This window comes from Nomascus leucogenys, chromosome 11, assembly GCF_006542625.1.
Source record: "Nomascus leucogenys isolate Asia chromosome 11, Asia_NLE_v1, whole genome shotgun sequence".
Lineage (NCBI taxonomy): Eukaryota > Metazoa > Chordata > Mammalia > Primates > Hylobatidae > Nomascus > Nomascus leucogenys.
Genome location: NC_044391.1, coordinates 101,163,244 through 101,185,883, shown reverse-complemented (window position 1 = coordinate 101,185,883; position 22,640 = coordinate 101,163,244). Strand labels below are relative to the sequence as shown.

Genomic DNA, 22,640 nt, shown 5'->3' with positions numbered 1-22,640 from the left:
TTATATGATATCAAAAAACACTTCATTCATGTCACTACTGACCTCATCAGAAACATCTTTAACTATTGAGAAGCTATTGAGCTCACAGTGGCTGATTCAAATTTCTATATCTCTAATTTTCATTCATCTATTTAATTTTGGCAACAAACATTATTGGTTGTTTTCTTTGAAATTAATGACTGTTTTCATTAATTTTCAGGAAAAAAGAAAAAAAGCCAGGTTCCCAAGTTTGAGTAGTCATAACTTGTCATACTTTTAAGTAAAAATGGTGGGGTTTTTTTTAAGTGGCTACTTTATTTCCCAACTAGTATTGTTTGGTGCCACTATCTTGATTCATGCCAAGGTGCTAACAAGATTGTTTTTATACCACCAATGCAAATTTCAACACAATGAAAATGACAAATAATTTCTTAGTACTATTAAGAAAATAGTTTTCACTTCACAGTTCCCTTCAAAGTTTCCGAAGAACCATCAAGGTTCTGCAGACAATACTTATGTGCTATTGTCTCTTAAGTGTTAAGTAGATTCTTTATTCTGATGGTTTCTAGGATTTATTGAATTTTCTTAATAAAAATTATTAATTTAAGGTAGATTTGGATGTGTAAGGTGGATATGAATATGTGTATTAATGTGAAAAGGTAGTCACAATATATTTTTTATTAAAAAGTATTTATACTATAGTCATGCTCATGTCACTAAATACATATGTATATATTATTATACTTACAAATAAATATGTATATTTCTGCATGCATACATGTATCTATGTATAAAAATAGATTAAAAGTAGTTACACAACTTTTTTATAATAGCATCAGCAAGAAACAGTGAGGGAGATTAAGAGTAGTGAAAATAATATTTTCCTTTTTGTTATAAAGCGAATGCTTTTATTCAAAAAAACTTACTAAATACCTACAATGTAATAGGTACACTTGTATACATGATTAAGATTTTTAATGTTTTTTTAAAAAGAAAAATGATACTTTGATCATTTAAAGAGCCTTTTCTCTATTTAGGACATGGTAACATCCATGGCATTTTAGCTGTTCCTTACTAAAGCCTTGCTTCATCTCTCCTTAAAATCCCCACACTCACCTACCCAGGACAATTTTATAAGAATGCAGTTTGTAAAAGACTTTTCGTTAAACCCTGTGTCTACTTCTAAAGATGCACTTACAGTCCTTAAGTATCAGTCATTCTTCTGTCTCAGTATATTACCAATACATTTTTCACTGTGGGATATTAATCAGAGATTGCAAGAAGAGTCATCAAAGGAACCCTTACAGTGCTCTCAAGTTAATACTAGCTTCATGCTCCTTATCGCTGAAATTTTTCTGGTCTGCATTGTTCAAGAAATCTTTCCCATTGTCTCTGTAAAATTTTGTGGCAACTTCCCTAAGATTTGGGATTTGATTTCTAAAGAAGAAAGATAGGAAAGATGCAAAGATTAAAAAAGTGCAGATGGAAGAAGATGGTCAGCAGTCATCTATATTCACTGGGATACTGTGATCTTGTAGATATAAGTCCATTCTGTAACTCTGAGGTGTGCCTACATGTAATTGAACATACTTCAATATTTTGCATGTGGCACGTTATTATTTTTAAACATTAAGAACAAAAGTGTCTCACTAAGAAGCAAGAATCAAACTTTGAGTAAGCGGATAACATTGAGTAAGAGGATTACAGACTTTGAGTAAGAGGATAAACATTATGATCAAGTGTCTCTTACTCTACCTTACCTTGCCAATCTTTCCCCATTATAAGGTTTTGTCTTCTGATACATTAAAAACAAGTGAAATGCAAGGGAATCAACTAGTTTTTTAAACACACTTTGGATATGCCATCTCAATTCTCTTAAAAACACATTAGGTTTGATGATATCCTCAAATACATTTAAGTAAATATATTTCTTTTCAATATTTTATACTCCCTGGGCAGTTAGTTCTTAGATTTGCATAAATAGTTCCTGTTGTTGCTGTCCAAAAAAACACAATAAATCCTGCTAGATGCTCTACAGCACTGAACAATTTCACATTGTATCTTTTTAAACAGACTCCCTTTGTTTGTTTTTTTTTTTCAAATAGCATGAAACAAGAACAGTTTAGATACTGTTTACAGAATGGAAAAATATGTATCCTTCACTAAGCACAAACTTTTTTCCTGTTAGCCAAAGTTTTTTTCTCTCTCTCATTATTTGTTTCATTGAATTTTTTTGAAAATAATTTTTCGTATTACTAAGTTGAGTGCCTAGGATGTATCTGTTGTAGGCCCATACTCTGCTAATTTTATTCTTGACTACAGAAAAATATAGATGCTTTTATCACCTAGAGAAGCTGGTGTTGAAAAAGTAATCTCATGGTACACAAAGTGATGAATGAAGCATGTCATTATAAAATTGGTGTGGGGTCAGCTATCTCTGTCAACCAGCATCTAAACAGGCTCCAGGCTGTCATACACTGACCACTTCAATGGCTCTGAACTTCTCTCTTTGACTCTAGCCTTCCTTCCTCCAATCCATTTCTCACCCTTTAGCCAGAGTGGGCTTCTTACGGCACATATCTGATAATGTCACTCTCTTGCTTAAAACCCCACAATGGCTCTACATTGCTCTTAACATAAAGAACAAACACCTTAATGTGATTTTCAAGGCTTGGCCTTCCTCTCCAGCCTCGTCTGGCATCAACCCCCACAACCCTGGGCAACTCAGTTCCAGCCACCCCATCCTCCTCATTAGCAGTAATATTTTTTATATCAAGCAAGGCATTAGTTGGTGTTTGTGACAAAGTGGTGGATATGATTTGGATTTGGCTGTGCATCCTTGAGACTCTGCTATTTTAATTTTTTTTTTTTTGAGAAGGCATCTCACTCTGTCACCCAGACTAGAGTACAGTGGTACAGTCTTGGCTCACTGCAGCCTCTGCCTCCAGGTTTCAAGCAATTCTCCTGCTTCAGCCTCCTGAGTAGCTGGGATTACAGGTGCTCGCCACCACACCCGGCTAATTTTTGTATTTTTAGTAGAGACAGGGTTTCACCATGTTGGCCAGGCTGGTCTTGAACTCCTGACGTCAGGCAATCCACTCCCCTTGGCCTCCCAAAGTGCTGGGATTACAGGTGTGAGCCACCGCTCCTGGCCAACTCTGCTGTTTTAATTTCTTAACTGATTGTCACATGTCCAGTGGATGAACCACCTGTCTGTGGCCCCAGATCTTTCCTGTTCCTACATATCTTGTAGCTTAGAAGAGTATAGAATTCTTTATTCATGAAGAATATTCTTGAATAATATGGTAGGCATGCCTACCCTCTAGAAATTGTCACCTCTTATCTATAATGTTGTTATAGTGAATATATAAGCCATTGGAGAAAAAGGAGGAGCAAAAGAAGCCATAAGGAGACTGATCGAGAAATGACAAGAATTGTGATGTTAACTTAGGATGCCTGCAGTTATCAAGGCCATGGAATCTAGGGGTGAGAGTAATGAGTTATACCTCCAGGAAGTGTTTTCACTCTCAGGGACAGGAAAGATTTATTTTAAGATGTCGTGACTGTGTGTAGATCCATATAAAATCTAAAAAATAATAATAACCCTCAAAAGTCATTTGAGCCATAATAGAAATGCTGATTATAAGCCATTCAGTCACATACAAGTAGCTTAAAAATAAATAACTTTCTGCACGAATTTTATGGCCAAAGCACAAACTTTGGGTTGATTCTTGTCAGAAACAAAATTTCATAGGCAAATTTTTCTCAAGCATGTGTCAGAGTGTCCAAAAAAATATGCTGGTCTAGAGAAGATATAAACATCGAGGGAAAACAAAGTTAGGATACAGAATACCTATAGAAGCAGCTGGTTTTTTCTTTCTTCTTTATTAAAGAGATCGCGTTTTAGTTGGCAAGGTCATAAAATCATGATGTCCAGATCAGTTGTTTAAAGGAAGTCAGCGGCAGGTGCGGGATGCCAGGTGTGCTGGCTGCCAGTGAGAAGGAAGAGGAGTTGCTGGAAAAGCCAATGATAAGTACACCTGTGTTTGAGATTGCCATAACAAGGTTTCATCCCCATCTAATAGGGCCAACGCATACAAAAATAAAAAATAATGTCAACGGGGATCGGCAGCAGAACATCAAGCAGTAAATGTTCACTCAAAATAGATTATTTGTTATTTTTCTCAGACGCAGAGATACAGAATACACAATTTACCCTTTTCCTGTTGGGGATGGGAGAGATTTATTGTAGGATAGAAGTGTTCCCTTGCCACTGGGATCCAAGATAATACGTCAATTCTCTTAGACTCTGTACCATCTTCCACCAACAACCATTCCAGTCCTGTTGTGTCGGGGGTAACAGGGTTAAAACCACCAAAAAGGAGTGCTTGCTAGTTTCATCTTGTTTTGGAAATAGCACCCAGACTGCATAAGACTGCCAAGAGATTATCAGATTAAAATATATAATTTTTCAATCATCATTATCTTCAGCCCACAGAAAATAATTTTTTACATATTAGTCACTGCATCCTATGATTACATTTATAACTTCCGGGAGACAAGTCTATACGGAATGAGACAAGAACATGCCAGCTGAAAGAAAAACGGGACTCAATTTTCTGTTTAAAAGAACATTATCTTTGTTGTTTTTTTTTTAATTTGAATTTGGTTCTGAGCGTGAAGGAGGATTAAAATGAATTTACTTATTGTCCTCCAAGTAATGTGGAACATTGCTGAATCTGACATAATTGAAATTGCAAGTTGAATTTTTGTTTTCTGCCTACTTGATCTCAATATGCCAGCCAAGTACCATCCCTTAAAGCAAATGTAACCCCTCTGAGAAGTCACTTGCCACTTTCGTTGCAGGTACCAGAGGTGGTTACGTACTATATAGCCCAGAGTATGGTGAGGTTGTTTGCTATTTTTCATAGGTGCAGGAAACATTGATGATCAAAGGACATAAACTTGAGGACGTGGTAATTAATATCATCTTGAACTGCCTATCATTCCATGGATTTATCCCAGAAAGCTCAGTTGCTTGCTCACTAGCTTTTGACTGAGAGCTATAAAAATCCTAACCCTTTGATCAGAAATATTTCCTCCTGATCCTAGTGATAGGACCTATACAACACTTAATGGTGAGAATATAGTTCACTGATTTGCTTTCCAAATAAAAGCAAAGATTTTCAGTAAAACAACTCCTAAACTTTAGTGCTCTGATCTTGGAAGCTTTTTGAAACAATAGTCTTGCTTTTCTGAGTTTTTAAAAGTAAATTAGATAAAATAAAACTTGAAGGAAAGAATGTGTAGAAATGTGATAGTGTATATACTTTAAGAATATATCAAGTGGATGAAAAATTCAGGGAAAAAGCAAGTATAATAAAAGTCAGTAGAATCTAGGTAGTTGAGTACACAGGGTCTCTCTGTAAAAATTATTTTAACTTTGCAGTGTGTTTGAAACTTTCATGATAAAATACTAGAAAAGATATATTAAAAGGTACATACCTAAAGTTGAATTGTATATTTAAGAAAATGTCACTGGACAATGATGTAAGATTGTGTAATCTTAATGGATATTTATGTTGGAACATTCTTATTTTTTGAAATCTTGGAAATTAGAAAATATTTTCAAGATGCTTCATAAACTACTTCAGGCTATTAATGTACAGACCAAAAGCCACCCTAAAGGTAGAAAAACCAGCATTAAGGGGGAACTGCCAGGCTATAGTATTGTGATTCCCTGCCATCTTATTGTCCAACTAGTTAGTAACTGGAATACCTATTTTCCAATTAGATTTAACCTTAAAATCCAAAAAATTACTAAATGTCTGGGCTTATGCATATGGCAAAGCAGTTTAAAATGCTGCAACATACTTGTTGTCCTTATATTTCTTTTCTCACCCAACAACATACATTCAGAACTGAGTCTGATTGCCATATGTTTTGTTTGCCCATGCTTGACTCAAAACTAAAAAAGTGTACTCTGTGGCCACTCTCTTTTACCGTAACATGATCACAGTTAGGGAGGGGGGAAAAGCCCATGAGCGTCTTTTAAAAAGACAAGACAAAAATTGTTCTTTAAAAAATGCCAGACTTAACCAGCCCCTCTGTAAATGATTCTCTGTAAAAATAATAATTTCCCTTCAGAAAATTGATCTCCCCCATACCTAAGAAAAATTAAAAATCTGAAAATTGCACTTTTAACTGGAAAGGCAGTTACTCTCCATTCAAAAAGTCTATTCGAGCTTACGTCCTTGAAAGGTGAACACTCTCAAGCTGTACTTCCAGGCCTTTTGGGAAAAATGTATCCTTTTTCCTCACTTCCTGTTTTCTCTCTTCATTGCCTCTTTGGCTCCCACAGAAATGAGTTTGTGGCTGTGTTGACACTGTGGATATTTTTAAGAAGAAAGGACACGGAACCAAAATATTGTCAAAGAACTGAGAAGCTTTGTATTATAAGGGAGAGTCAAGAGGAAAGGGGCATATTAAATGCAATAAACAAAGCATTCAGTTCACCATTTACCAGGCTTACCGCAAGGGTCACAAGCAAAAACTGCAACATGTATCTCTACGTTTAAACACAAAACAAAAAGCCTTCATTCCCAGGAACATCGTAAAGGAAGGGTAAAGTCCTGGCCCCATCTTTTTTACTGCAAAGAAGTCTTTAAATGAGTATTTTCTGTGGCAATGTTATGGATCTCTCAATAAATCACATTTTGTTTAATTATAAAAAAATTCATTATTATTTCAAAAAGCACTCCCAAACATAAAGAGAAAAGCATAGACCATGCACAACCTCATCTCCAAGAGAAAAAGACTTTTAGTATTTGGTATATATCCTTCAAGATTTTTTTCTTACAAATATACAGCACAAAATTGTATTAATAAATTTTAAAAGAGAACCAGTTTCTCTCCAAAGGATCGTTGCTGTTACTTTCTTGCTTCATGAATTATCCCCACTCATTCTCTGGTATCTATATTTTCACTTTTTTTTTTCTAGTTCCTTCTTCGTGAATTATAAACATGATCAATATCTTTACACAAGGGAAGGAGGAAACAGTTATACGTTTCCCAGTATTCTTTCCCTATGCTTTCTATCTTTTAGCTAGCATTCTTACTCCTGCCTTCCATTTCCATTCAAGATTTCCTGGCTGGGTGCAGTGGTTCACACCTGTAATCCCAGCACTTTGGGAGGCTGAGGTGAGTGGATCACCTGATGTCAGGAGTTTGAGACCATCCTGGCCAACATGGCAAAACCCCGTCTCTACTAAAAATACAAAAATTAGCCAGGCGTGGTGGCACGTGCCTGTAGTCCCAGCTACTTGGGAGGCTGAGGCAGGAGAATCGCTTGAACCCAGGAGGTGGAAGTTGTAGTGAGCCGAGATCGCATCACTGCACTCCAGCCTGGGCGACAGAGTGAGACTCCTTCCCCCGACACCCCCCCTCCAAAAAAAAGAAAAGAAAGATTTCCTAAGGGAAGACAAGTCTTTTCTCATTATCTTCCTACCCTCACCACCAATGTATTCAATAATTTACTCTAACCTGGCTTCCATCTTCACCACTTCTGTTCCTGAAGTCATTAATGACTTCCAAAATGCCAACTACATTGAAAGTTTGCAGTTCATATCCTTATTTAACCTCTCATCAGCATCTGACACTATCAGAACTCTGTTTCCTTTGATTGTTTTCCACTAATTCGCCACCTGCACCGTGACCACTCCTCTTCCTCATCATTTACTGAGTTCTTTCCTTTTGCCCATTACTTAAATGCAACTGTTCTCTAGGACTCTGGCTGTAGTCCTCATCTCTTCCTTCTCTGTGTTTTCTTCTTCGGTGAGCTTATCCACTCCTGCAATTTCAATTATCTCCAGTGATCTATACACACTGCCCTTATCTCTCTTCTTAGATACAGACACCTACATCCAAATGGGTGACTTGATCTTTCCACTGGGATGAACTTTCCAAAGACACCACAAACTCAGCAAGTATCTTTTCAGCACATTTTCTTCTTTTTCAACCCTTCTCCTTCTCATTGACACTCAAAAGAGAGATTAGATCAAAGTCTTCAAGGAAAAGCAGATATGAGGAAATCACCTTTTAGGACAGGGAAAACCTGAGCAATTTTGCAGCTGTGGGAAGGAAGGTGGTAGGGAAAAGGCTGAAGATAGGCAAAAAAAAGGACAGGAACTGAATCCTGACACCCATGAAGAAAACAGTAAGAAGGTCTTTTCTTCTTGTAGCTGTATTTTATACTGTGTGTGACATGTGCTTTAATAAATTCATGTCTACTATGTATCATTCAGAGCAGCACTGATTTTTAAGAATTTGAATTATTTACATGCAAACCTTTATATTTATTTTGACATCTGTAGTTAGGCAAAAATTGCAATTAGGGCTAATTTGTACAATTAGCTAAATCAAGTGTTCCTTTTCCCTTTCAAAACGTTCTTTATATATTCCATTCCTAATGAGTATGAAGAGTCCTTTTAATTCAATTCATACACAACTAGTATTTTTCAATTAAAACCCTTACTTTTAAGAAATTCATATCCTGCAACGAACAGGAGTTACTTCATTTTTCAAATCTCTAGCCCATCAGATTTCATTGTTGTGTTACTTACTTGCAAAATGTTCCTATATGATGCATCCCATATCTGTGGCCATAATATTGTTTTTCTTTTTTTAATTTTTCTTTATTTTAGAGACAGGGTCTCACTCTGTCACCCAGGCTGGAGTGCAATAGTGCATTCATGGCTTACTGCAGCCTCAAACTCTTGCACTCAAGCGATTCTCCCACCTCCGCCTCCTGAGTAGCTAGGTCTACAGGCGCACACCACTACGTCCAGCTAATTTTTTTATAGAGACGAGGTTTTGCTATGTTGCCCAGGCTAGTCTTGGACTCCTGGCCTCAAGTGATCCTCCTGCCTCGGCCTCCCAAAATGCTGGGATTACAGGCTTAAGCTACCACACCTGGCCTATATTTTTCTATAGATTTTCCAAATTTAATGCAAGTTTATTTAATTAAAGTAAACAAACTCACCTTTCTGTTTTACTTTTGTGGAGGAGAGGACAAAGGGGTAGGAAACAGTATGTAGGGTTAAGGAGAGATGGTGGAAGTCTGATTCCACCATCAGACTGGTAATCAGAGGCAAGATTACCAGTTAGGCCCAATGTTCTTAAGAAAGTTACCCATCTAATGCAATAGTATCAAAAAAGTTATCAGCATTAACAAAGAACTAACAAAGATACGTCTTTTGCGGGTCAGAAAGGATTCAGAATGGTGTGGAAAGATGGGAGATACTGTGTTTGGGGTTTCAGAGATTGGACATGTTATCCAGAGCTGAAAGCTTCTTATGGGGGTGAAGCACTGTCAGCAAAGAAAGACTATGTCCTTACCCTCTTTCCTCCCCTTTCCTGCCTTAGGTCCTCACCATTTTAGCTCCACTGCACTAATGCTCCCTCCTCAGCTGCACCTGGGGGAACAGTGCACAAAGTCGTCCATAAATGGGCAGCATGCTAAGGCCAGGTGGACAGGGGCCTAGCCTTACTGCCTCAGTGGAAATCCTCAGCTCCAGTGTCTTGCCGCTGAAGGTGGGAGGAGCACAGGAAGTGATTGCCCTGTGACTTCTCCTCCCACAGAAGCCCTGCCCCCTCACACTTGGATGGTGGAGAGATTAGCTTTCTTTTTCCTTCTAGTTCAGTCCTTTGGCTACTGTGAAAGACCACGCAGAGGCTGTGGACTTGCTTTTTGTGCTTGACAAAAATGCATAGATAGAAGACAGGGATTCCCGGCTGGGAGGAGGGAGGAGAGCTGAAGATCCCTGCCTGGGCTGGCTGAGCTAAGCAGTCAAAGTGGGAAGCTGAGTGCTTGAAAGAGGATTATGCTCGCACTAGAAATAAGCAGTAAGTGAGTGAATACCATTATGGCTTAGAAAAGGATTAATACCCCCGGGGTTATGGGGTGAACTAGAAAATATTGCTTAATTCTAGAGTAAAACTGTAAGGCTCCGGCTTTGTGTACTGTTGTGTGCTGTTTGGAGACTGGAGGTTTAAGTACAAAACCAGAGCTCTAAATGCCTCCTCCCACTCTTGGAAAATGCCAGCTTCTATTTAGATTGGTTGGGGGACATGATTTCCTTCCCTGAACTAGCCTCTTCCCAGGAAAATTTACTACTAAATTAGATAAGGAGTTGAGATTGGAGAGGCGGACTTTGGTATTTGTAGAAGTTGCAGTTTCAAATGATGTTCTGTGAGTGCTGACATTCTATCTGTTAGCAATGATTGTCAAGAAAGTTTAGAATAGGAGACTAAAAAGGGGAAACCAAGAGCTTTTATGATGAGGAGGCTGAAGAGTCCATATGCAGAGAAGTAAATACAAAAATTATATAATTTAAAATAAGTAGATTTTTTAAAACATTAAATGAGAACAACAGTCAAAGAGCATAGAAGTGCATGGATAAAAATTAGTTAGAAAAAGAAATTTTCATTTCAGTTAGTTTTTTGTGCTAGCCAAAAATTTCACAATGTTTACAAAGTCAAGACAATGATTCAGGAATACTTCAATTATTGTTGTACATTATTAATGCTGTTGCTGGGCAAGATCTGTGGTTCTCTGGTCAGCAAGTTCTGGCAAGGAAGCCACTGCCACTGGCACAAAGAATTCTGGGATGTCTGACAGTGAAATGGATGGAAGGACCCACATTCCATCTCTACTTAATGTCCTTTTGTCCAGAAACCGGGTCATGCAAATGAGCTACTTGGTACGTATACAGATCAATATTTGGAAAGGCATTTCTAAGTGTTTTGCATTAGAGACACTCTAGACAAAATCTTATGGCAACCAGTGAACAAAAAGAATACAAAAGCAAAGGGATAGGAAGGAAGTCAGCTTGACTGAAACCAACCTTGTTCTTTTCGTTTTCCATCAATCTTGAAATGGAACCTCAAATGAGGACAAGAATAATAATAGGGAGAAATGCTGTGGCCATCTGTTCTGTTCTGAGTGGCTAAGTTCATTAATATATAAATGAGAATTTGGGTTTTATTTATGCATCCTAATACTTGGAAGATTCAGAAATCTCTTTATTACAGTAAAAAAAAAATCCCACAAAAATTGGAGATACGTTTTTGCAGAAAAAAATGTGTAAATCTGGTTTTTGAATGTTATGGGGAGAAAAATAAGAATTGTGCTCACAGTGTGAATATTTATATCATGTTCACTGAAGGATATATCTCTTCCCCGAATGAGATGAGGACCCTGATATGACACAGTAGATGCAAACATAAGTATTTTTAATTCCCTTAATTCAAGTTGATGTAGTTAATAACTGAAGCAAAAATCTCTAAAATAAATAAATAACCTTGAACTACAGCTATTTAGTGGTTTTTATTTTTCATTTGTTACTGGTATGAAGACACAACATGACATTTCTAGTATTCTCATGAACTGTTGCGTTGGGAGAAAAAAAGGCTCAGACATATTATCTTTCTCCTGTAGCACAAGTGTAAAATGATTGTCATTATCTATGTCCTTTTCTAACTTTAGAATTTATAGATTTTGCTGTGGAGGAAATAGATGGAGAGTGGTCATTGGGACAAAATAAATGATGACAAAATGCCAAAAAAAGTGAATTTAAATAAACTCTTAAAATAGTCTGTCCTCCAACTTTTCAAATATCTAATTTTGTAAATTATTTATCTCTTTAAAATTATTTCTGAGTTGGTTTTTCCAGTGTCAGCATTCATCTGACTTGTGAGCAAATGTTGAAAATCTGAAGATTCATTATCTGAGTTGCATAATACTTCTATTATTCTTAAAAATATGTAAGACATTAAAACATTGAATAATTGGAAGTCTTGAGTATAAAACTAAATGAACTTTCAATCTTTAAGAAAAATGTGCTAAGACTCTTCGAAGAATTGCTTATTTATCCCAAAGTGTTAAAGAATCTTTTCTGATACTACAGAACTAAAAAGAGAAGCATAAGAATATTGAGAAAAAGATTAAAGGTATAAGTTGGATAGTGGAGGCTAAGCAGATATTGTTAATGAATAATTATAAGATAGCAGTTTAACAATAAAAACATTTGCTGTTGTACATGAGCAATTTATATAAAGAATGATGCATTATGACTGGTGAACAAGGCTAAGAGTTTTATCTTTAAAAATATTAAGTAGAATTAAGATTGTTAATGGATAGAAACTAAATGATCATTTAAAATTATTCTTTCACAAGAAAAGTAAAGAACAAGGATATGGAAAACTAAGCAGTGATGAAGACCTCGAAATAATTGTTGATCAAAAGCAGGTAAGTGAATACTTACATACATTTTCTACTGTTATACTGTATATTTTGATGACTAAAGCCTTTGAGTGTTCAGCCCTTCTCTGGCAGCTGTATTAGCCTGTCTGACTAAAGTCTGCATAACAAGATTTTGAGAGCAGCTAAGCCGCTCCATATGATGCCTCTGATTCACTGACTTTTGCATGATGCCAACATGCATATTTTGTATGTAAGAATGATGGAAATAAAGCTAGAACAAGAGAACTTTTGGAAAATTAAAGGCATCTCTTGATAAAATGAGTCAAAACAAAAATGATAATTTGGGAAAAAGATAAACAAGAACAATAAAATATATTATCTTGAAAATGAGAAACACTGCCATTATTCTATCTTGTAAAACAATGGATATAATTTAGAGAGAGAGAGAGAAAACTGAGAACCTTAAGACATATATATCGCCCAATTTAATTTTCCAGATTGTCTGCAATATATATAAATATGATTCTGAAAACAAAAAGAAGAGGCTATTTAGTAAAATCTGTAGTACCACCTATAATTTGAGAAACCTCTAGCTTGGATGTTATATGGGCCCATAAGGTGAAATGAAAACTGCTTAATAGAGCATAAACAATGACATACCAGGTAATGGAAGGTTTCCAGCCCATGCCACTGAATTGGCACTAGCCCTTAACATCTCTGTTAATTATCAAGGAGACAAGATAACTGCACATCTATTTAATGCACAAGTGGCACAGCATCTGACAGCGACGCAAAAGCTGTAGAGAGAGAAATAATTCAAAGACATCTGAGTAGATTGAAAGGTTAGAAAGAAAGCAGTCAGTAATTTACAGAAAGGCACCTGAATTTGCTCAATTTCCTAATCATGCAGTTTGTTTTGCATCATAACAGTTGCATTCAGGGAGCTATTGTACATATTTCTGAAAAAAGGAAAAATGACCATCAGAAGGTAGTAACCAGAAATAACTGATGTAGAGACTTGCTTGTTAGGCTTGGAATAACTGAGGTAACTGAGGTGGTCTTCTGGAAAAACTTGCCAAAACATCTCTCCACTGAGGTGCAGAATATATTGATTTGACAGCATTCACTCAAAATGCTTCCGAGTGTTTCTTATCATTGCTCTCCTGCTCTTGTGTAAAACAGGGTAGGGGATGTGTGGAGTGCCAAGTTCTCAGTTTAGTTAATAAGGTGGGTGGAGCTGTAGCCCATGTGCTCTGCTGGGCTATTAACTATCACTTTATGCCAGATTAATTACTTGGGCGTGTAATCTATGTCTGATCCCACCCATAGCCTGGGATTCTGACCAAAGGACTGGACCCACCTGGCAAATGAACTAGTAAAATACACCTGGGTATGAGAATACAGATATGTGTACATTTCTCTAATAAAATGAAAAATTAGTTATTTTCTTCCTTAATCATATAGAAGTTAAATTCTTATTTTTTCTTCTTCTTTACTATCTTCCTACCGCAAAGCTTTTCTTTTCTTTCCTTCTTTTTTGCCTAAATCTTTGCGTTTTAACTGAGCTTTGGTGTTCAGAAAACTGCAAAGTTATATTTTGAGATCCTTGTGGTGAAAAGCCAAAGGAAGCCATTGTTCTTTTTTTCTCATGATACCGTTGACAAAATTTCTATTGTTGTGACTAAACACATTTTACTAATTGTTAAGGAATCTTAAAGAAAAAAGAGAAAAAATAAGAGAACAAAACCTTCCTGCTTCTTCAGAAAATAGCACTTTTATTACCCGGATCAAACGAGGGTGGATTCAATTTTCTCAGAGTCGCTGTTTGCCTCTGTAGTTATCACATTTCTTCCAGTGCCATTGCACAAGTTGGTACTGTTTGGCAGTGACTCAGCTTTGCTGAGTTATTCATGTCAAAACATGTCTCAAAAGATGAGTAATTATGAATATGAGTTGGCTTTGGTGTTTGCTGTTGGCAGAAAGAGTAGTCCTTCCTTTTTTTGAGAGATTTATTTGGTGTTGATGTTGTGAGCAAATCCTAGGTTGAAACAACGACAATGTTGATATCTCAAAGTAAAATATTTGGGGAAACACTGTAATTAGTTTTTATAAAGCTATAAGAAATTGTTCCAAAGTTTAAGAGGTCAACAAATTAAGCATGTGTGTATGTATATGTACATTTGTTTTCCAGAAATTGAATATTGCTTCATCTCATAGATATGAGTTATACATATATGATGACATTATGCATATATATGTATTTTATATGTATAATAAAATTAAAACTCTATGGCATTATATGCCATTTTGTCAGGAATCTTTATGTTCAGTTTATTCTGCCTATATCTTTTCAAAAACTTGGTAGAAATATGTTATAGTCAATCTTCATGTAACTGCAAGTAGCTTTTTCAGTAAGTGGTGCCAGAAGAAAATCTAAAGAGGATAAGTAAAATAATTGGAGTGCTGCAATGGCCAGAAGTCTCCTAATTTCTTTAAATCCATCATTCAGAAGCTGTCACTCTACAAATGCTGTGTAAGCTATATGCCATTTTATCAGTCATGTGATTTGCAAATCTTGTACTTCCATGGAAAGCCCACAGTCTTGCTTATATAAGCAAATTAATAACAGAAGCAGCACCATGTATGTGGATTTTGTTCTCCCTGGCTGCCTTCACTCAAGGAGGTAAAAGATGATTTCTGTGTTATTTCAGCATGGAAAAAAAGTGTATTTTGGAAATGTGTAAGGTTCTATTCTTTAAAGACAATGTTGTGTTTCTCTCTTTGTGAAATTGTATTGACAAAATTTATTTGGGATATGTATAAAAACATTTCAGAGAACACTTAAATGAGTGTTGATGTCCTATGGTAATAGGCACCATGTGATACACAGACACAGACACACACACACAGACACACACACACACACACACAGTCATTTAAATAGAAATGTATCAAACTGGGGTCAGAGTCCATATTTTCCACCAGAAATCTCCAAGGTTTTCAAACTTTAAGCATATGAGGTAATCAAAGGGAATGTATTGGATTAAAATCTTAATGCCTCCAAAACCCAAACATTTGACATAAAAATAATATAACTAATTAGTAAATGCTATATTTGGCTTTGTAAAATAAATATTAAAAGATAAATTTTAAACATCTATTATGGCATATTTTTATTATTTGTGAAGCTATTCCTTCCTAAATGGAGGAAAGGAGGGTCTTGTTTAGGTTTCATGTACACATGAATTTCCTTCTGAAGTTACTGAGATTTCAGGTGTAGGAGTAGATAGTCAAGTGCCTTGACTTAACGGATTAAAAACATTAACCACTTTTAGTAAATTCATTCTATTATAAATTACTATTTTTAATTAGAGCCAACTTAACTCAAGGTTTATGATAAGCTGGACCTAGGTAACAATTTTTTAAAATGTTTTCAAATTCCAAGTAGACGTAAAGGAGGTAACAAAGACTAATAAATTTATAGACTATTTTGATTATATGATGGATACAGTTACAGGTTCATGTATTGTAAAAATGGGTTTAACAGCATGTTGTGGATTTATTCGGTTATAGGACTCAAAGTTGCAGTTTCATAGCCTTTAGTGCAAGTAGGTTGGGAAATGTCAAATTTCAGCCAGTTACAAGGGGAACAAGTAGATCCAGGTCAGAGCAATAGTTCTCAAGCTTTAGCTGCCTCAGCATCCCCAGGAGGGCTTGATATAACATAGATTACTGGGCCCCACCCCCGGGGTTTCTGATTCTTCAGGTCTGAGATTCATGTGGCCTGAGAATTTGCATTTCTAAGTATTCAGCTACTGCTGCTGGTTCCAGACCACACTTTGTGAATCACTGGGTCAGAGAAAACAACTAATGCAGTTTTAAAGGAGGAAAAAAATATGTAACTTGTGATAAATTTAACGTTCTTCAACCTGGCATTACCCAGGGATCTAAAAACTGGAATTCATAAGCATTCAACATAATAACAAGACCAGAAAACAAGAAAACCACAGCCATTTACAACCAAAGGTACCTTTAAAGAACCAGGTTTGCAGTCTGGCTAAATCCACATGGAAACCTGGTAATCTTGAATCTCTTGAGCTCAGTTTTCTCATTTTCAAATAAGTTTTCTGATATTATTTGTAAAATGGTACTCTGCTCTTCCCACCTCCTAGAGTTTCTCTGAGTTAAAATATGTAAAAGTGCTCTATAAAGTGTATATCATTTATGTCATTTTAATTAGCTAGGCATCACCACTTCACTCTCCACCTCCCTTCATCCCCAGTTTAGCAAACAGGAACTTTGAGATCCAGAAAGGTGAATGAAGTTGCCCTGGTTAGGTACAGAAGAGCCCTAGAAGCCAGCCCTACCTCCTGCCATCCAGTCCCATGCTCTTTCCGTCACCTCCCACAGCTCTGTACCATTGCTCATTACTGATCATGCTATAAATGGATTAAGAAGCTGTTTTGCCTCAGTGCTCTAATTATATAAAATAACCATCTACTAGGAATTATCATAATTGGCCAACATTTATTTATTGAACCCTCACAGGAATAAACTTCCCCACAAACTTAACTGTTTACTTCCCTCTTGAGCCCTATGGCTTTGTCAGGAGGGAAATGCCCCTTAAAGCAAATGTAAATGAAACTAGAGCTAAAAGGTAGTTGTGAAGACCACTTGCCTTTCCTCTCACAACCTCCTCAAGGAGAACCTCTACCAGGCATGAGAAGGGCCCTGGGAAGAGACAACACATACTCATCTTAGCTTACAACCTTTTTGAGAGTCTCATTTTCACCTTGTAAGGGAAGCCTGAGCAGAAAGCAACAGACACTAGAACTTCTATGACCTTTTTCTAAAGAAAAAGAAGAGATAAATTATAACCTCACCCTTGTGTCTCCAATAGCTCATAAGCATTCAAGTTGGATTGCAATTCTGTCCTAGTGGTGGTTGTGAAAATGGATACTCAAGAGGAAAATATAGGCCAACATGAAATTAAAATGGAAGAACAAGAAAAACAGATTAATGGAGAAGATACGCAGCTTATCTGGTGCTAATAGATAGTGTGATCCTACCAACATCTAAGCAACTAACTTTGGTCTCAGACTCACAGATAGTAAAAAGGATGAGGGTAATACGTGTTCCTGCCTTGTTGTGGTCGCCGGCCCCATCTGGCCAATGGTTTCTTAGTCGTATCAATGTGGTGACTTAATTTAAATGTAATTCAGATCCCATTGACCCCTGAAGACACTTACAAAGTACGGTACCCTGTCTCTTGGTATTAGGTGTAACACTGTCCCTGGGTACCTTCTTAGAAGTCTGTATTGGGTCAGAAGAACAGAAACCTCCTCTAGAGTTGCAGAAAAGAGAACACCTGCTCAGCCTGCAGATTCTGAAGCATGGAACTCTGAGACATTCGAAGGACAAAGCACATTATGCAGTTGTAGTTGCCTTAATTACACTCACAGCAGACATAGGCTCATTAGTGTTTTCCTCAGGAAAGATTGATCGATGAAAAATAATTGAATGAAAAGAAGCCAGATTTATTTGGAATGAGAGAGACTATTCAAATTTGCTATCTATCTGAAATCAGCATTGGAGTAAACAAAGATTCACTGTTGCAGTCCAATCAATCCCATCTTGTCTGCAAACTATTTATCATCAATAAATATTGTACATGGAAGGGGGAAATTTCTTCCATTAGGTTAAATAGAAAAGTTACCAGAGTGAAAGCATAATCACCCTGTGTTTTATTCCTATTCTCTATTTGTATCAAGTAATATAAAAATAATTCTGAGTTACTGATAATTTGGAGGGCAAAATAACAGTAATGCAAAGTATTTTACTTTGTATTTTGCTTGTAAACTCACGATGCTGAGTTTATTTTTTGGTTTGTTTGTTTAGCTGCATGCATTTCAATTTAGTGTACTGATTCTCCTAAGCATCACCAGACTCTAGGAAAAACACGAAGGGCAAATCTAATATCCTTCGTTTTAGAATCTTCTGACCGATTGTTAAAGTCTGATGGTATGAAGCCAGAAAATACAGAGAGTCACGTGTCATAGAGCGGCACAGAGGCCAGTAAGATAGCTGAGGAAAGAATCCATTGCCCTGGTTCCTAGTCTTGGCCCTGCCGCTTACTAAGCAGAAGACTTTGGAGTAAGCATTTTAAGTTCTCTGAGTTTACGTTTCTTCATCTGTACAATGCAATAATAGCATCTGCTCAGATGGCTGCTGTGAGGCTCAAATGAGGATGCTCCCTCATAGAGCCATGTGTCCAGCTTGGCCTCCTTTGGTCAGTCCCAAGTCTAGAATCCAGGGCCACCACTCCTTTGTTTTGGGAATTTTTCCTCTGTAACTCGTGCCTCCTGAATGGTGAGTTGGAGATGGTTGTGGTATCATGACATTTTCACTTTGGTTATTTCCACTGGTTTACTATTAGACATTCTGCATGCCTTCCGTGGAACAGTATCAGATACTCTAGTCTAGCACATTTTCAGTGGTGCCAGCTCTTCTGCCTTGCCATGTGCTTGGCATTGTGAATATAACACAGAATGTGTGTGTGTCACTCTTACACAGTGGTTAAGAGCAGGGCCTTTACAGTCACAAATCTGAGTGAAAACAGGCTATGGCCATGTCATAACTGTTTGGGAAAATTAACCAGCTCTGTGAGCCACAGGCTGCTCTGCTATAAAATGAGGAAAATATCTACTTCATAAAGTTTTTGGGAGAAATAAATAAGTTCTTGTATATAAATGCCTAGCAAAGTACATAGCATGTGGTAAGTGCTTTATAAATGGCAGGTACTGAGGTGAAAGCATGGTGGCAGTTGGTAGATAGTTAGACTAAATAGCTGTAAGATCCCCTTGGTATCTCATTGTGGTTTGGGTTTGCATTTCTCTAGTGATTAGTGATGTTGAGCATTTTTTCATATGCTTGTTGACTGTGTGTATGTCTTCTTTTAAAAAGTGGCTATTCATGTCCTTTTCTCACTTTTTAATGGAGTTGTTTGGTTTTTGTTTGTGAATTTAAGTGCCTTAAAGACTGTGGATATTAGACCTTCGTTAGATGCATAGTTTGCAAGCATCTTCTCCCATTCTATGGGTTGTGTGTTTATTCTGTTGACAGTTTCTTTTGCTGTGCAGAAGCTCTTTAGTTTAATTAGGTCCCATTTGTCAACTTTTGTTTTTGTTGCAATTGCTTTTGGCATCTTCGTCATGAACTCTTTGCCCAGTCCTATGTCCAGAATGGTATTTCCTAGGTTATCTTCCTGGGTTTTTACAAGATCATGCCCTTTGCAGCAATGTGGATGGAGCTGGAGGTCATTTTCATAAGCAAACTAACACAGAAACAGAAAAGCAAATACCACGTCTTCTCATTTACAAGTGGGAGCTAAACATCAATTACATATGGACATTAAGATGGGAACGACAGACACCAGGGCCTACTTGAGGGTGGAGGGTGGGAGAAGGGTGAGGACCAAAAAACTGCCTATCAGGTAATGTGCTTATTATCTGGATAATGAAATAATCTGCACAGCATATCCCCATGACAGGCAATTTACCCATATAACAAACCTGTACATGTACCCCTGAACCTAAAATAAGAGTTAAAAAAAAAAAGATGTCCTTGGAATTTTGGGACATTGAATTATAATTAAACAATAAAGTCTAGTCTGGGGTCATGGATGCAAATGCCTTTTCCAATCATCCAGGTCCAGAAATGAGGCTAGTAGACTGTGCATAAGAAACATAGGGAGTGAGGGAATCAGTGGCTACTTGGTGGGAGCTGGCCCCAGTAGAGGTGGCAGCATCTATCAGCTTCAGCAGATTGCCACCTTGTTGGAAATGGGCTCAGTGTCACCACACATAGGAATTTTTCAAGAAAGGCATTAATCTCTGCTTTTTACATGTTTATAATGTTTTTAAAATTTTTAAACAGTGTATAATCAGACACAACAGTCTGAGCGTATATACAGCCCATGGGGTCCAGTTTATGACTTAACATACTCATGAGTCTCCAAGATCCAAGAAAAGTCCTATGTTCTCTTCTCTGTTTCTCTCCCATTTTACACTTTCCCCATTGAAAATTAACCTAACCTAGTTGTTGATCTGATTAAATTAATGGACATTAAGTTATCATTGACACTGGCCTTATGTTCCATGGGAAATTGAAGTACCTCCAAAGAAAACTAGCCAATTTAAAATGTAAAAAATCCCCATTTGATAAAATGAGTAGGGCAGTTATTTATGAGCAGGAGGCATTGCTGATGCTTCTGCCTATGCAGGACTGTGTTTACTGTCTTCTGCTCTTGCCAGTCTAGCCATCTCTGTGAGTAAACAAGGTTCTAGCATTGTTGAGTAGCAAGCACACACCTAGCTCTCCTCTACCAGTCCCTCTTCCCCAATTTTCCAAGCAGTAATGCAACTAACTCACAGGGCTCAGTTAAAAACTGGAATCACCAAGAGAGACATCATGAGTCACCATCTCAAGTTCAACAAATATCTGAAATGCTATTAGGCATCTTTACTTTAAGATATTAATATTCAGCCTATGTTCATTACATGCAGCATAAAAGAAAAATACTAGACTTTCAAGCTGGAAAAATGTATCGCTGTTAAGTCATTTTCAAATAGCCCATGTTTTCTTTCTTTTTAATCTAATAGGGAGAAGTGCTGGCACAATGTTTACTCGGTGAGAAAACAAATGCATAATTGAAATGACATGAGCTGACAGGTTGAGTGTAAAAATGATGTGATATATGAAAGTAACAGTCAGAGACAGTAGTACTTAAAATTAGACTCGGCCATTTGGTATAGAAGTTGAAAAGAAACCTATTCAGCCTTTTATTGTGGAAGGAGTGTTGCAGTACTTATTTATTTTTGCTGTTGATTTTTAAGTAGGTTCATCTGATCAAAATGAGAACTGTAAATATTAGAGCTGGAAGGAATTTCAGAAGATAATCTAATCCAGTGGATTACAAAATTAAAAATTCCATCCTGTGAAACCCATTTCTAGTCACCTTAATAGGGGAAGGAGTGTGTATGTATATGGTGATAGCGCTTAAGGGGCAACTTAGGTGTACAAATAAACTTTGATGAAAAGATATTGTTCTAAGAAGCTTAATCATATTATTTGTTATAATCAAAATAAGTTAAGCAAGTCTTGGAGTAAAAAGGTAACTTGACTGTGTTTACCAGGTTACTTCACATCGCAGGCAATATTTGAACTTGGGTCTGCAGCCTCTAGTCTTGAGTTCATTCAGCCACTCCTGTAACTGCCTTTCTAAATTATGATACTTCCTCTCCTTTCTTCCAAATGTCCCATGTTTGTAAGATAAGCATAATGATCAAACCAGAATATTCATTTGAGAAAAGTGTGTATTTCAAGTGCGCAGCTAAAAGTCTGTCTGATAGATTTTTATAAAAAGATGTTTATATTAGATACCTCCTAACTCTTCATAAAATGGTTCTCACAAACTTTGTGACATCTTCCCAGTATCCATCAGGGTACAGATATTAAAGATTTTTAAAGTGAACTTTGAAATCTCCTCAACTACCCTGGGATTAACAAAGTGTTGCCTCCATGTTGACACAGATGGTTTTCCTACAGCTCATCTCTCAGGGCCTCTCCACCTGGTTCAGTTTATCATTTCCCCCTCAACCGGCCGTGGAGATTGTGAACCGTATCCACAGTTCAGCTTTCAGGCCCATCCGTTTTGAAGTCAGCTGCCAGTGTTTTTGTCTAATGAACCATGCAGGTGAACTCGGTGATTACTGATTGAATCAGCGTCTATTGTCAGAAGGGCTTTGAAAACGAGTTGTGAGTGGAAATATTTGTACCTCAATGATTTATGTTATAAATTCAATGTTATCACTTATAATAAAAATGACAAAGGATCAGGAAGACCATACAAAATATTTTCCTTATTTTCGTATGTAAACAACAGGGAGAGTTTAGAGAGTAAAGTTCCCTTTTTCTCTTCTGACTTTGGACTGAGATGCCCACGCTCTGCCATTGCCCCAACCTTGTCATTCTGTGGTTGTGCTTTTACTTCTCTCCCATCCAGTCTTTACAGTGCACGTCTTTTCTTTTCTCCTCAGCACCACTCTCTGATCCCTGCCTCTGGAACGTGTCTCTTATTCTGACACTGCATATATAAGGTTTGACAGAAATGCAGTTCTTGCAAACCTGTTTTTTTTCATGCTCCATTGCTTTCTTCCTTTTCTCCAAAACAACTCTAGAATTCTGTCATTTCCATTTTTGGTTTAATTTTTCACATGGTTTACCCCCAGTTGGAATGGGTACCACTTCCTTCCTGTCTTGTGATCTAGGAAACACACACACACACAAGTGATCATTCAATACAATTGTTATTTATTCCTCATCATATTTTTTGGCCAAA

The 22,640-nt window shown here is 37.0% G+C and overlaps 1 protein-coding gene across 9 annotated transcripts in view; it reads left to right on the top strand.

Moving 5' to 3' along the window:
• PEX5L (peroxisomal biogenesis factor 5 like) overlaps window positions 1-22,640 on the top strand; it is a 242,060-nt gene that overhangs the window by 52,784 nt on the left and 166,636 nt on the right. For 3 of the 9 annotated variants that reach the window (XM_003256513.3, XM_003256509.4, XM_030822854.1), the window contains exon 2: window positions 12,215-12,286. The exons of 3 other annotated variants lie outside the window; for them this stretch is intronic. In XM_003256513.3, the coding sequence (XP_003256561.1) occupies window positions 12,215-12,286 (72 nt within the window). Of the gene's footprint in view, window positions 1-8,954; window positions 10,740-12,214; window positions 12,287-22,640 lie in introns of those variants that run through there. 3 more of the 9 variants (XM_004089680.3, XM_030822853.1, XM_012510556.2) reach the window with 2 other exon arrangements.